The sequence below is a fragment of the Scomber scombrus genome, chromosome 18, assembly GCF_963691925.1.
Source record: "Scomber scombrus chromosome 18, fScoSco1.1, whole genome shotgun sequence".
Taxonomy (NCBI): domain Eukaryota; kingdom Metazoa; phylum Chordata; class Actinopteri; order Scombriformes; family Scombridae; genus Scomber; species Scomber scombrus.
The window spans coordinates 9,994,675-10,007,343 of NC_084987.1; the positions used below are offsets into that span (position 1 = coordinate 9,994,675).

The following is a 12,669-nucleotide window of genomic DNA, read 5'->3' on the forward strand; positions in this document are numbered from 1 at the left end:
CACTTGTTTTGCTACAATGGAGGGTGTGAAATAATGATGCTTCGAGTCCAAGCAACATTTTTCCCTTCAAAGACACAAAGTCCATGTGTTAAGGAACAGAAAAAAATATTTAACTGTATTGTGTTATACCTACGTCATTAGTCTTTATAGGAGTGTAAGCTGAAAATTATACTGATACTGAAAAAGTGGTAAGAAAATTGAGCACTCGTTCCATTTAATGAAGTCATGAAAAACACTAAAACAGCTACAAAATGATCATGCATAATGTACTAGTAATTTAAGAAACCTTCCTATTAACTACATTTTTTTGTTTTTAAAGTACACACAATATATTCATCATATTTAACACGGTATGTAATGCAATTCTAGCCATGAATAATCTAGATAGACTTTATCACTTTTTTCGTAATCCATGAGTACTAAGAGAAATAAGGCAGTGTGGAGGACTAGCCTACACCCAGCTTTATTTCCTCCATTCAGAGGAATCCTGTTCAACAAGCATATTGGCAACTGTTTGCCACAACACGAGACACACTGAAACAAAGTGGAACAAAGTTTTACGGTCCTCATATCGAGAGCTACTGTATGTTTAATATAAGCTAAACGCTACACATTGCAGCAGAGAAGACTTGTTAAGATAAGTACAGAGAAATCCTAACCCTTTTTAAATCAAGGCAACAACCCAAAACATAAACCGAAACTGGAAAGGAATTACTTTAATGGCCAAGTCAGACGTCAGTGTAATTCACAATTTGTGGCCGCACCTGAAAACGGCTGCTCACTCACAGTCCCAAAGCAAAGAGGAACTATGAGGAACTGCAGTGTCATGATGTGTAAAACTTTGGTTCCACACAAACTGGATCAAAAACAAGTGTAGAGAAAGTTTGGATGACTTTCACACTCAACACAGACAACAGGACAAACAACAATGCTCTAGTTCATTCATTTCATTAAATAAGTTTTATTTCTTTAAGAATAACTGAAGAAAAGTGTTAGCAATTTCTGTACAATTGTTTCATCGTTTTCCCTTGGATTTGCTGAAAGCCTTGAATGATCAACAGGGCTGAGAAATGTTATGCTGCCACATAGTGCACTTTTAACCTAAGAAGAATATGATTAGTCCACAGGTATCCGTCCGTTTCTTTCGAATACATCCCAATTAGTTCCTTTAGCCTCACTGTTGACTCCAGTTTCTTTTTTCATTGGCTCCACCTTTCATTCTCAGTTCATCATTGTCAAAAAAAAGAGGCACATTAGAAATACTGCCATTTTCCAAGGACTGTGTCTTTGATTGCATCAACAAACTGTGCAGGCACCCAGTAGACCCAATATTGAGAAGCTTCTGTTGGACCCAACTGAAAAGCCTAAAAAAGGTGGACAAAAACCCCAAAAGGGTAATACATTTTTAACAGCAAATCATAACACAGGACATCTAATATATTATATAATATACACGTTACATTTGATTAAACCATTTAAAATGAGAGTGAATTATGAAAATATTTGAAGTGAATGAAATCTATATTCAATAGGCCTGATAGTTACTGTAGGTACATGTGTGTAATAAACTGGCTGTCATAAGACCTTTCAATGTGAACATCAAATTACTTTTGCAGTATATTATAGCCCACTGTTCTGCAATGCACAAACTAAAGTAATTTTCCTGTTCAGTTTATCTTGACTCTCCATCCTTTTAACCTGGTTTAAGTGTCAATTAAACAAGGTCAATCACCAATATCGATGATGACTGTCTTACACTTTCAGAAGAAAAATTGCCTGCCCATTGCCATTTTAAATCATCCTTATCTCTTCTCCAATCTAGTACTCATAGATTTCAACTCTGCAGAAACAAGTTGCAATGGAGTGACTGGCTCTGAGATTTAATTTGAGAAATATTAGACTCCTATTTCTAATTTTTGGCATTCATCAGAGACACAAAGCAACAGCAAGGACAAATGTTGCATTGGTTTTGTTTGTAATCACTTCATTGTCTGTACTTGTCATTGTTGGTATTTAATTCTCATCTACCAACAACAGGAAGCCTTGTTTCTATTTCAGCAAATTTCGATTAATTAATTCAAATGTTTAAACTTGTACATTAGAAAAATATTAGCTTTTTGATTTCACATTAATTACTCCTGGAAATTTAAATAGTTCACACAAATAAAATTAAAAGTACAATATGGTAGATGTAGTCTATCCATACCCCTGATTGGTTATTCCTAACATGATCACTTCAGAGTTGGTCTTAAAAGTTACATTTACACTTCGCTGTAAGTAGGAGCAATCACTTGATAAATGAGTCTGATCAACTTTTTTACTCTTAACTTGGGTGGACCATTTTTAAACTTTCATGATGAACATTTTTGCTTCAATGTGCTTGTGGCTAGCTGCCATGAAATTCACAGCTTTATACTGATATCAGTTTACTAGATGGATATTTATCAGATGACTTCCATGATCAATAGTTAGTTTTCTGGTTTTCAATGCTTCAGTTCTCTGATAGACGAGTGAGGTATCTCACTATGGGAAGTGCTTTCTGGTGTGACCAATCATGGAAGCGCCAATAACACGACGTCTGTCAGGGACAGACCAATCATCTGGAGGTGCACAACACAGCACTATAAATGCCTGTGGTGTCCCGCCTGTCATTCTTAAGCTGATTTCTTCCACATGCAAGCAGAGCAGTGTTGTGATGTTCCTCACTTGCTGGGTATTTCACTATGGGAGATGCAGCCCTCTACTGAATTGCATGCTCCAAAGCCATTAACACCTCGAGCCAGAAGGTTCAACACCACAAGCCCTCTTCATGGGCCTGCACAGTTAACCCACAGTCAAAACTGAGAGAGACAGTGAAGGCACTTTCAATTTTAGTCAGTAAAACTGACTAAAATTGTGCCTGGATGCCCAACTAGCAGTGGCACAATTGTCACCAAAAATGCCCCAAAACAGGGCCCATGAGGTGGCCTTACTCCTGTTTGAGTGAGCACATAGTCTCTCTGAGAGTTACAGTCCACGACTCTCATGAGCCAGAGGTGACACATGTTTAACTAATACACTTGCAATACAGAGTGGATGGGGGTCTCTCCCTGAGATGGTTATTCCACGGTTAGTCCACGACTCTCATGAGCCAGAGGTGACACATGCTTAACTAATACACTTGCAATACAGAGTGGATGGGGGTCTCTCCCTGAGATGGTTATTCCACGGTTAGTCCACGACTCTCATGAGCCAGAGGTGACACATGCTTAACTAATACACTTGCAATACAGAGTGGATGGGGGTCTCTCCCTGAGATGGTTATTCCACGGTTAGTCCACGACTCTCATGAGCCAGAGGTGACACATGCTTAACTAATACACTTGCAATACAGAGTTGATGGGGGTCTCTCCCTGAGATGGTTATTCCACACATAGTTGACGGGACTCGACATCCTTAACCTCGTTGCCACCAGCGTTCTGCTAAGAGGGTGTTGTGGTTGCCATGGCTAACTACACATAACCTTAACAGCTAACAGCAGAAAAGGACACACAGCTGACCTTGACATGCTAGCTTGTCCTGTAAGTTGTAGAAACAGATAGAAGTCGGCCACAACACCAGAGCACCCACCTAAATCTACAATAATAAACCTTTCTTAACAAGAAATCCATATCCTGACACCAGATCTCCAAGTTTAATGAGTACCTTGACAGCAGTGTAGGAGAACAATCTGGAGGTCAGGACAGAAACACAAATGATCTTTAAAGGGAAAGCGAGAATGACAGGCGGGACGCAATGGGCGTTTATAAAGAGGGACGGGCTGTCCTGTGCATCTCAAGATGACTGGTGTGTCTCCCAACAAACATTGTGATATTGGAGCTTCCATGATTGGTTATGCCTGAAGGTGCTTCCCATAGTGAGATACTGAGCGAGGTTTGAAACAGAATGCATAGGTTTCAAATACAAGATATAAAATATTGTTGGTAATTGCAGTTATGATTCTCTTCAGAAAAACATCCAAATTAAGAAGACATCAGTTATTCAGATGACAGAACTGTACACTGAGCTTTATGTTCTCCTAAACTTTAAAATCTTTATATTAATGTTGTTAAATGACACTTAAGAGATCTTGTATTCCAATTATTTGTAATAAGACTACACATAAAAACAGCAGAGTCTTTAAACATGAAGGTTAATCTAACTCTGCTATTTTATACACTACTATAATGTGAATGGTTTTGGCCACTGAGCATTTGGCATTTTCATAAAATCTAAGTCTGACATGCAAGTAGAAGCAAGAACAGTTACCATCATGCTATAGTCCTCATGGCCTTCAATGGGTTCAGACACTACGTTTTTAATGGAGCCCATTGGGACTTTCTCCGTTCTCTCTGTGAGGGAGAATAGACAAAGATAAGGAAAAAGTTATTATCAGTACCTTGGTGTTGTACTGAACTTAGCAAATGAGGCCAGCAGCAATAATCTCACCTTTTGTTCCAATCCACAACTGATCTTGCTCCAGTTTGAATGTGAGTCTAACTTTTCCTCCGGACTTGTTATACATCCCGGATAAAGGCACTGTTGGTAATCGTTCCTGGTAGTGGGATAAAGCAATTAGTCACTTTGTCTGGTATTAAAATTACATATCAACATATATATATGTGACAGCAGCATTGAACTGCTTTAGCTTTACCATTCAAAACCACCTCCCCGCAAAACTTAGTGCTCACCTTTGTTCCTTTAACAGATGGCATTACATCATCTGGTTTACCTTTGTCCAAAACTTTCCTGTGTTGCTGCAATAAGGGTTATATAAAGTTTTTAAAAAATCAAAACCCTAACCATAAATATTTTATTGTGTTGTGCATGCATGTAATACATCTTACCTTTTGCCTGCATAAAGGCTCTTTCTTGTTTTCTTCGGCTTTTACTTCCTGCTGAATGACCTCTTTGGGTGTATTCACAGCTAATACATCATTTATTGTAGATCCTACCACCATTATTTTTGCACCATTTGTAATCTTTATTTCACGTAGCGTCTTGTCCTCTGGAAGCAATCCTTTGTACATCACTTTCTGCATTGCAGGTGGAAGACCTAATAAGATGAAGGAGAACAGTAATAACATTATTAGTCTTTGATAATCAGTATAAACACTCACAAGGATATTTAGTCTGAACTGTTATGACTTCTTACCAGTGAGAGAATGGATGCTCTCTTTTAGTTTGGCTCCGGTGCTATCAACAGGAATTTTCAGATCATATTTTATCTTGTTCCAGATAATCTTCAAGTCGACCATCTCCTGCTTTTCGTCTATGTTGTCTCCATTGCTAATACTAGAGTCCTGAGTTGTGGCGTTTCCCGCATCTGACAGAGCTTCTGCTTCACCTTTTTCAGCACATTCACCGAGTGGTTCAGCTTCTTTTGACTTTGCCTCAGTTTCCATTATAACTTCCTCACTTCCTGTAAGAGCATAAAAACTTTAGATTTAGATTCATTATATAAAATTGACAGAATAGTACATCACACATTTTCCCACACTGATGTAAATTTTCTCAGTACAACAGTGGCAATGACATATGCAATACAAGAGATGCTGCTATCTGTGTTAATTAATTTATCTGGTCTTCTTCTTATGTAGTGAAAGCAATGAAACACAGCTCAGTTAAGTTACATTTCATTTTAGTATTCTTGTAAAATGTATTTTAGTCCAATTTATTTAAGTCTGTAACTATTTACACGAATAATGCGGCAAAACACAAGGGTAAATAATTTCAAAACAAAACAGCACAGCAGAAAACAGAAAAATTCAACATTAAAGATTTTCTATAGACAGAAAAGGTGCAGGCTGAAGCTACAGCTTGTTACACCTCTCTCAATACACAACTTATTTGGTTGTGTATTGAGAAAAGTAACAGCAGGCAAAAATGTCAATATTTGTTAATTCAATTATTTTAAAACTAATTTTAAACTTACCATGTGTGTTACAGGTTTTCAGTTCTTCACTTTAACTTTTCTAAATATTTAACACTTTAACTGAAATACAACAATATTTCAGTATTTCTTAGCTTTGCCTGAAATTAAGACCACCTCCACTAACTTTATACAAATTATACCACTGTTATGAACTAAAGAGCAGAAGTCTCTATATCACACATGATGACACAAATGCTATTCAATGAGTGTGGCTATTGATTAGGTCACTATCTACTAAACTGCTCACAAGACAAGGCGTGTCAGAGGAGTCGGGACCTTAGTGGCTTATCACCTCTGCTAAAATATTTCCTGGGGGAAACCCAGCTCAACATTTTCTTTCTTTCTTTCTTTCTTTAAAACATACATGCTTTCCCTTATTTAAAATATTTGGATACTTTCAGGTTTATTATTAATTATTTCTGATCTTATTTGATGATTATACTAATTTAAGATCTACCACATTTCTATATTTTAGATCATTTAACCATTTGTAGGTTAGCTGGTTCTTGATTAAATGCTTATGGCTCTCCTTTAAAATCTAAAAAATTATTTGTACCTGTTTTATGATACATCTCTCCACACAGTAAGTAATGTATGGGAATATATTGTTAATTAACAGTAAAAACGTGTGTGACTAAGTCTAGTTTCCCCCTCTCTCTCTCTCTCTCTCTCTCTCTCTCTCTCTCTCTCTCTCTCTCTCTCTCTCTCTCTCTCTCTCTCTCTCTCTCTCTCTCTCTCTCTCGTCTTTTGGAGCTCTTTCACCATTAATCTTGAAAAGTTAGCAGTAAGGCTTACTTGTGTGTTGGATGAGCTAACAAATAGAATAAACAGCGATCTAAAACAGAGACGGTTTTCCTACTAAAAAATGTGTCACACTAGATCTTATATGATATTGGCCTTATAAAACTAGCACCATGTAACCTACTGTATGATGGCAGTGTCGTCGCTGCCATTCACAACGTAATCATATTTAGTTAGACTTTTATCTGCTACAGCTCACCAATTCAAACCTAATTGTGGTTAACATTAACCTCAGCTAATAGACCTCAGCACATCCACATTTCTCTGACGTTAGCAAGCGGTAACGTGAGCTAGCTATACAACACTGGTGAACATTTTTAGGTAATAAACGTGACTAACAGACGTGAATTTACATTACACTGCATGGATAGCATCATATAAAAACATATCAATTAGAAACACGCGTTATTTCATTAACAGTGTTCAGGCTGAAAGTACATATATGAAGGAAATATTGGTATATTTTCTCAGTACCCACCATCCTGGGTCGCCATGATGATTGTGTACAATCTGTTGTAGGTTGTGGCAAAGAGTTACAGCGAGCAGGATGAGCGCTGATATTCAGGAAGCAAGAAGTCACAAACACAACTTATGTCATGCTCATCTTCGTGTGACAACAGAACAAAAACAAGACAAAATGAGTACATATTTTCAAAAAATTACATTACGTAAAAACAGCTAGCTAACAGCTCCACTTACCGTCACGGCGTTAACACGTTTGTTGTTTCAGTTAGTGGACGGGACGGCAGAGTGGAGATGCGCATGCGTACAAGGACATTACTGGAAAAAATAAAGTTGTTTTTGACAAATTCTGGTAAAAACGGAAGAATACACCCAATATGTTTGACTTGTAATTAAATAAGCGATGTATAAAACGTATTATACGCCCCACTTATTTGATTTTGATTCGAATAGTTGAAAATACGAGCTATTAGATCTTGCCGCATACGGGGTTTTTAGCAAAGGCGGAAGTGATCGGGAGATAGCTCTCTTACTTGGCAACACTTCTTTGATGTTGTGTCAGCAGAAGCAGACACCGAGAGGTGGCACTTTACCCAATGGCTATTGGTTAAGGTTTCTTCTTCTTTTATATTTTATGACGTTTGGGATTTAAAATGATACATTACCGCCAACTATTGGATTTCGTGAAATGTTTATAATGTTTATGTTTGTTTATTTATTGCACATATAGGAAACAATTATTACATAATACAAAAAAAAGAAAAGAAAAGAATAACTAATAAACCAATGTTGGGGAGTAACTAGTTACATTTACGAAATAAATGTAACTGTAATCCGTTACAGTTACACACTGAGAAGAAATGTGCAATTCAAACACAGTTACTTGAGGAAATATTGATGATTACAAAGGGGGTTACATCTGAAGTCAGACCTTTAAGATTTTGCTCAGGAGGATGTTTTTTTCCTCATTTTTTAATATTTAATGTTACTGAATACATCTATTGCTGTTTTTAATTCTCTGAAATCAATATGTTTTGTAATATCCTGTAAATAAATCACGACGTGGGCTTAAATGGTGTCCCAGTACCAATTAAGCCCATGTCAGAGTTATGTCTTTTTTCTGTAAAATGTTTATTTTATATTGCAAAATCTACATGAACTAATGAATACATTTTCAAATGAGATATAAATCTTGCTTTATAAGAAATGATCTCCCTTATAAATCATGTTAGTATCCATGAGAAACACCTGCACTTAGATTTTGGTGGGGTTCATAACAGTTGAAAACATTAGTTAGAAAATTAGAAAAGTAATCAAATGTAATAAGTTCCATTACTTTGATCAAGTAATTGAAATAGTTACATTACTTATTATATTCTAAATAGGTTAACGAGTAATCTGTAACCTATTACATTTCTTTTTTTTTTTTTTTTTTTTTTAAAGATTTTTTTTCAGGCATAGACACCTTTATTTGATAGTTGCCAGACAGGAAACATGGGAGAGAGTGGGGGGTGTGACATGCAGTAAAGGTCCACCGGCCGGGATTCGAACCGGGGTCCACTGCGTACGTGGCATGCGCTCTAACCACTCAACCACCTGCGCGCCCTATTACATTTCTAAAGTAACCTGCCCTACCCTGCTAACAAAAGAGAAATGTGCAGAAGGAGCCAATAAAACCTATAATGGCTTGTCAGGTGGCCGTCTGGTGAGACATACAACATTAAAACAAAATAGTAAAGAAATACATACAAAGCTAAACAAAAACATAAAAAACTGACCAAAAAGTTGACAATATATCGAAGTGTAGAAAATGATAGTGTTATGATGCCCCATTACTTAATTGATCCAGAAAGAAGAGTATGGTTAATTTCTGAAATGATTTTAGACTGGTGGAATTTCTTATATGAGCTGGTAATCCAACAAAAAGGACCTCTGAATCTAATTGAAAATGTAGAAAAAAGTTCCTGTTTCTTACTAATGTAGTAAATGATAGGTATGTATGATGCATGGTATGTAGAATGTATGAGAAAATCAACTGGAAAATTGACCAAGGCAACACATTTCCTATATAGGCCATTCTACCAAATTGGTGCAAAGTCAGGGTTGGAAACATCTTGAACATTTTTTATTTTCCCCTAAACTTTTACATATGCAAATTATATAATATCCAAGGTATGCATTTCTAGTAATTGTAAAGTTAATTGACAAGTTTTGGAATATTTTTCCTTTCCTAATATGTGTCACTACCGAAACACATGTAATATAATAAAGGGGGTTATATTGACTTGTTATATTTTTTTCTTTACATCTACCTTATTATTTTTTTTATTTATTTTTTTGCAGTTTTATAAAACAAATGTTCAGAGGTAAAATAAAAATATTTTGATTCCAATTTTTGAAATTGAATTGAATTTTGAATCCAAGCTTTCTTTGCAAAAGGCATAAACTTGATCATACTGATTTCAAAGTTGAGGATCCATTAGTTTAAATATGCACTAAACCAAACACTATCATAACATCTTAGTTGATAATTCAGTATACTTTCAGTCGTGACTGCTCATGTTATTCTAATGAAAATGATAACTCATAAATGTTGCACATATATAGTCTGCATATACATTTATAGCAGTCACACATCTGACAGTAAATATCTCAAAAGAATGAATAATAAGTAATTATACTGAATTCATTTTCTTAAGTAACTGTGTTCTGAAATGTGAGCAAGGATCTTATACAAAACATGAACTATTCCAGATGAGTTACTTGATGCACTCCTATAATATGAATTTATTCTCTTAGATCACTTGGAAACAAATGATCTTTAATTATCTTAGCATACTGCTTTACAATACAGCTTATTTACTATAACTCTGGTATGCTTTTCCTACTCTGTCCCTCATGATCATGATTCTCCTAATCATGTGGGAACATAGCACGGGATTATAATTATAGTTTTTTAATGGGTTCTTTGAGGTTGGTCATGAAGTTTCGTCTAGTTATCAGTTAATAAACGAGATTAAAGTAAACGTAATTTAAAAAAAAACACTACAGATGACAACACTGACTGACATATGTTTCAGCTCTTCTTGTGTCTATAGGCTCTGAACTGTACTTACATACTTTAGAACTCTGGTAAAAGTGTCATAGAAATAGTTTCTTAACATTATACAATGTCAGTGTTGGGGAGTAACTAGTTACATGTAGCAGTATTACCTAATTAAATTACAAAATAAATGTAACTGTAATCTGTCACAATTACCTAATTAAATTACAGTTACTTATGAAAATGTTGATGATTACAAAGGAGGTTACATCTGAATATGTTCTGTAAAAAGCTTAGGCTATATGCTGAATAATATTCATTTTGTTGCTTTGCATGTTTTTGATGTGCACAATGTCTTCTTTTGCCATTTTCAGTCAAGGCCATTTAGTAAAGCCGTTTGATGCTATTCTATTTGCTTCTCTTGTTTGAATTTGCAGCGCCACAAGTCTGCCAATGAAATCAATCCACGTTGCTGCTCAAAGCTTAACAACCTGTCTGAGAACCTGTTACTGAATAAATATATTGTTGTTTTTTTACTTATTTGAAATCAATATATTTTTTTATATTGTGTAAATAAATCATGATGTGGGCTTATTTGGAGCACTAAGCCCTTGCCAGACATTTGAATAAAATATCTTTATTTTATATTCCAAAATCTACATGAACTAATGAATACACTTTCAAATTAAAGATAAATCTTGCTTTAAATGATCTCCCTTATACATCATGTCAGTATCCATGAAAAACACCTGAACTTAGATTTTGGTTGAAAACATTCGTTAGAAAATTAGAAAAATTAATCAAAAAGTAATCAAATGTAATAAGTTACATTACTTTGATAAACTAACTGAAATGGTTACATTACTTAATACATTTTAAATAGAGTAACTAGTAATCTCTAAGCAATTACATTTCCAAAGTAACCTTCCCAGCCCTGTACACTGTATAAGACACTTGAAGTTGTCAGATCAGTGTCAAAAGGACATTTCTGTCACGGGAGAATAATCCTCTTGGTTACCTCTGGAGGCCAGCACAGCCTAAATGAGTGTAAATTACCGCAAATTGCACAAGAAGAAGACACAGGAGCGGGTTGTCTGTGTTGTAAGATGATAACCTTAGATTTGTGAAACTCTCGCGAGATTCATACGTGCTGTTCCTTTATTTTCACACATTGCACAAAATATTAAATCATTTATGGTGTGAAAATGCTGTAGCCAAGCCCCGGTAAGGTCCAGACACAAAAAGCAATTGGTTAGCGTTAGGAAAAAAAATTGGGTTGAAATGTTAACTCTCGCGATATCTTCCTCATATCTAGGGTTACCGAGTGGACACGACCGGACTGGGTGACGACAACCATGACGAAGGAGTCAGCCGAAAAGGAAGAGAGCAGTAAAAAAAAAATGCTTTAAATTAAAGTCACAAGTTGTCATGCGTACTTGGTATGATAGGAGGGAAGTGTCTTCATTACAGAGCTGCACTGTTTGTTGTGTGTGTGTCTCATATTTTCTCCACTTACTCTTCTTACACTGCTGCTGTGGGCGCATTAAGCTGTAACTAAACAGTAAAGTCAACTTTTTCTGGCGCGACTTTTGTGGAAATGGAGTCTTTTATTAAGTTTTTCCTTAGTTTTGTAGTTCAATTTAGTCAGCAATAGATTAAAAAAAAAGAAAAAAAGAATATGTTAATGTGACTAGAAGGAAAAACACCATGGCAGACAGAAGGACTTTCAATGTTGTGATTTTGGGTGTTGGGTTTCTGTTTATTTTCACCGCCTTCACCACCTGTGGAAACGTTGAAGTAAGTCAACAAACTTTATACTTCACACTTTAAGTTTTTTACACAGCAGCCAAAACCAGCGCTGCTTTCTGCAAATCGCTTTTTTACCCTCCCTCAAACGCTTATTTTTAGTGAGCATGCAGAAGACAGTGCACTGATTTTTTTAAATGGACTTAACAGATTTCCTGAAACTCTGGAAAACACATTCAAAAAAATGATCCCATGCTGCTCTCATATTTATAACTTTATCATGTTTTTACACAGATCCCACTAACAGGATTTTAGCAATACAAAATATATAGATCATTCTTATGGATTAGTACATTTATATTCATATATTTATAATTTATCCCAAAGAACAAAACAAACTCAAAGTTGGGTTTTGGGCACACAGGCAGTATATCAAACAAGGCCAATCAGGGCTGTATGTCAGGCGCATCTCGTGTTTCTAATTTCCTTCAATGGTCAGTGAAATTATCAAACCGGATGAATGACTGGTGAGCACAATTACGACCCATCCTGTCTAGTCCCTGACCCTGTGCTTCACTGAGATTTCTTCTTCTGCTTCCTTTTCTTACATTTCAGCAAACTGTAGTGAAAAGTCTGGAGAATGATACTTTCACTGGAAGTGGAT

The 12,669-nt window shown here is 35.8% G+C and overlaps 2 protein-coding genes across 2 annotated transcripts in view; one reads left to right on the forward strand and one right to left on the reverse strand.

The window, feature by feature from the left end:
* Positions 1–941: 941 nt before the first annotated feature.
* ubfd1 (ubiquitin family domain containing 1) lies at positions 942–7,504 on the reverse strand. Its single transcript, XM_062439532.1, has 8 exons — positions 7,454–7,504; positions 7,233–7,358; positions 5,174–5,440; positions 4,866–5,074; positions 4,710–4,775; positions 4,468–4,573; positions 4,288–4,370; positions 942–1,364 (listed from the first exon to the last, which is right to left on the reverse strand). The coding sequence occupies exons 2-8, from the start codon at positions 7,246–7,248 to the stop codon at positions 1,254–1,256; spliced, it is 858 nt and encodes a 285-aa protein (XP_062295516.1). The 5' UTR covers positions 7,249–7,358; positions 7,454–7,504; the 3' UTR covers positions 942–1,253.
* A 4,088-nt stretch (positions 7,505–11,592) lies between these two features.
* LOC133999609 (UNC93-like protein MFSD11) overlaps positions 11,593–12,669 on the forward strand; it is a 14,217-nt gene continuing 13,140 nt past the window's right edge. The window contains exons 1-2 of the mRNA XM_062438851.1: positions 11,593–12,056; positions 12,621–12,669. The exon at positions 12,621–12,669 is cut by the window's right edge and continues 7 nt beyond it. Coding sequence (XP_062294835.1) covers positions 11,967–12,056; positions 12,621–12,669 — 139 coding nt within the window. The 5' untranslated portion in view covers positions 11,593–11,966. The remainder of the gene's footprint in view (positions 12,057–12,620) is intronic.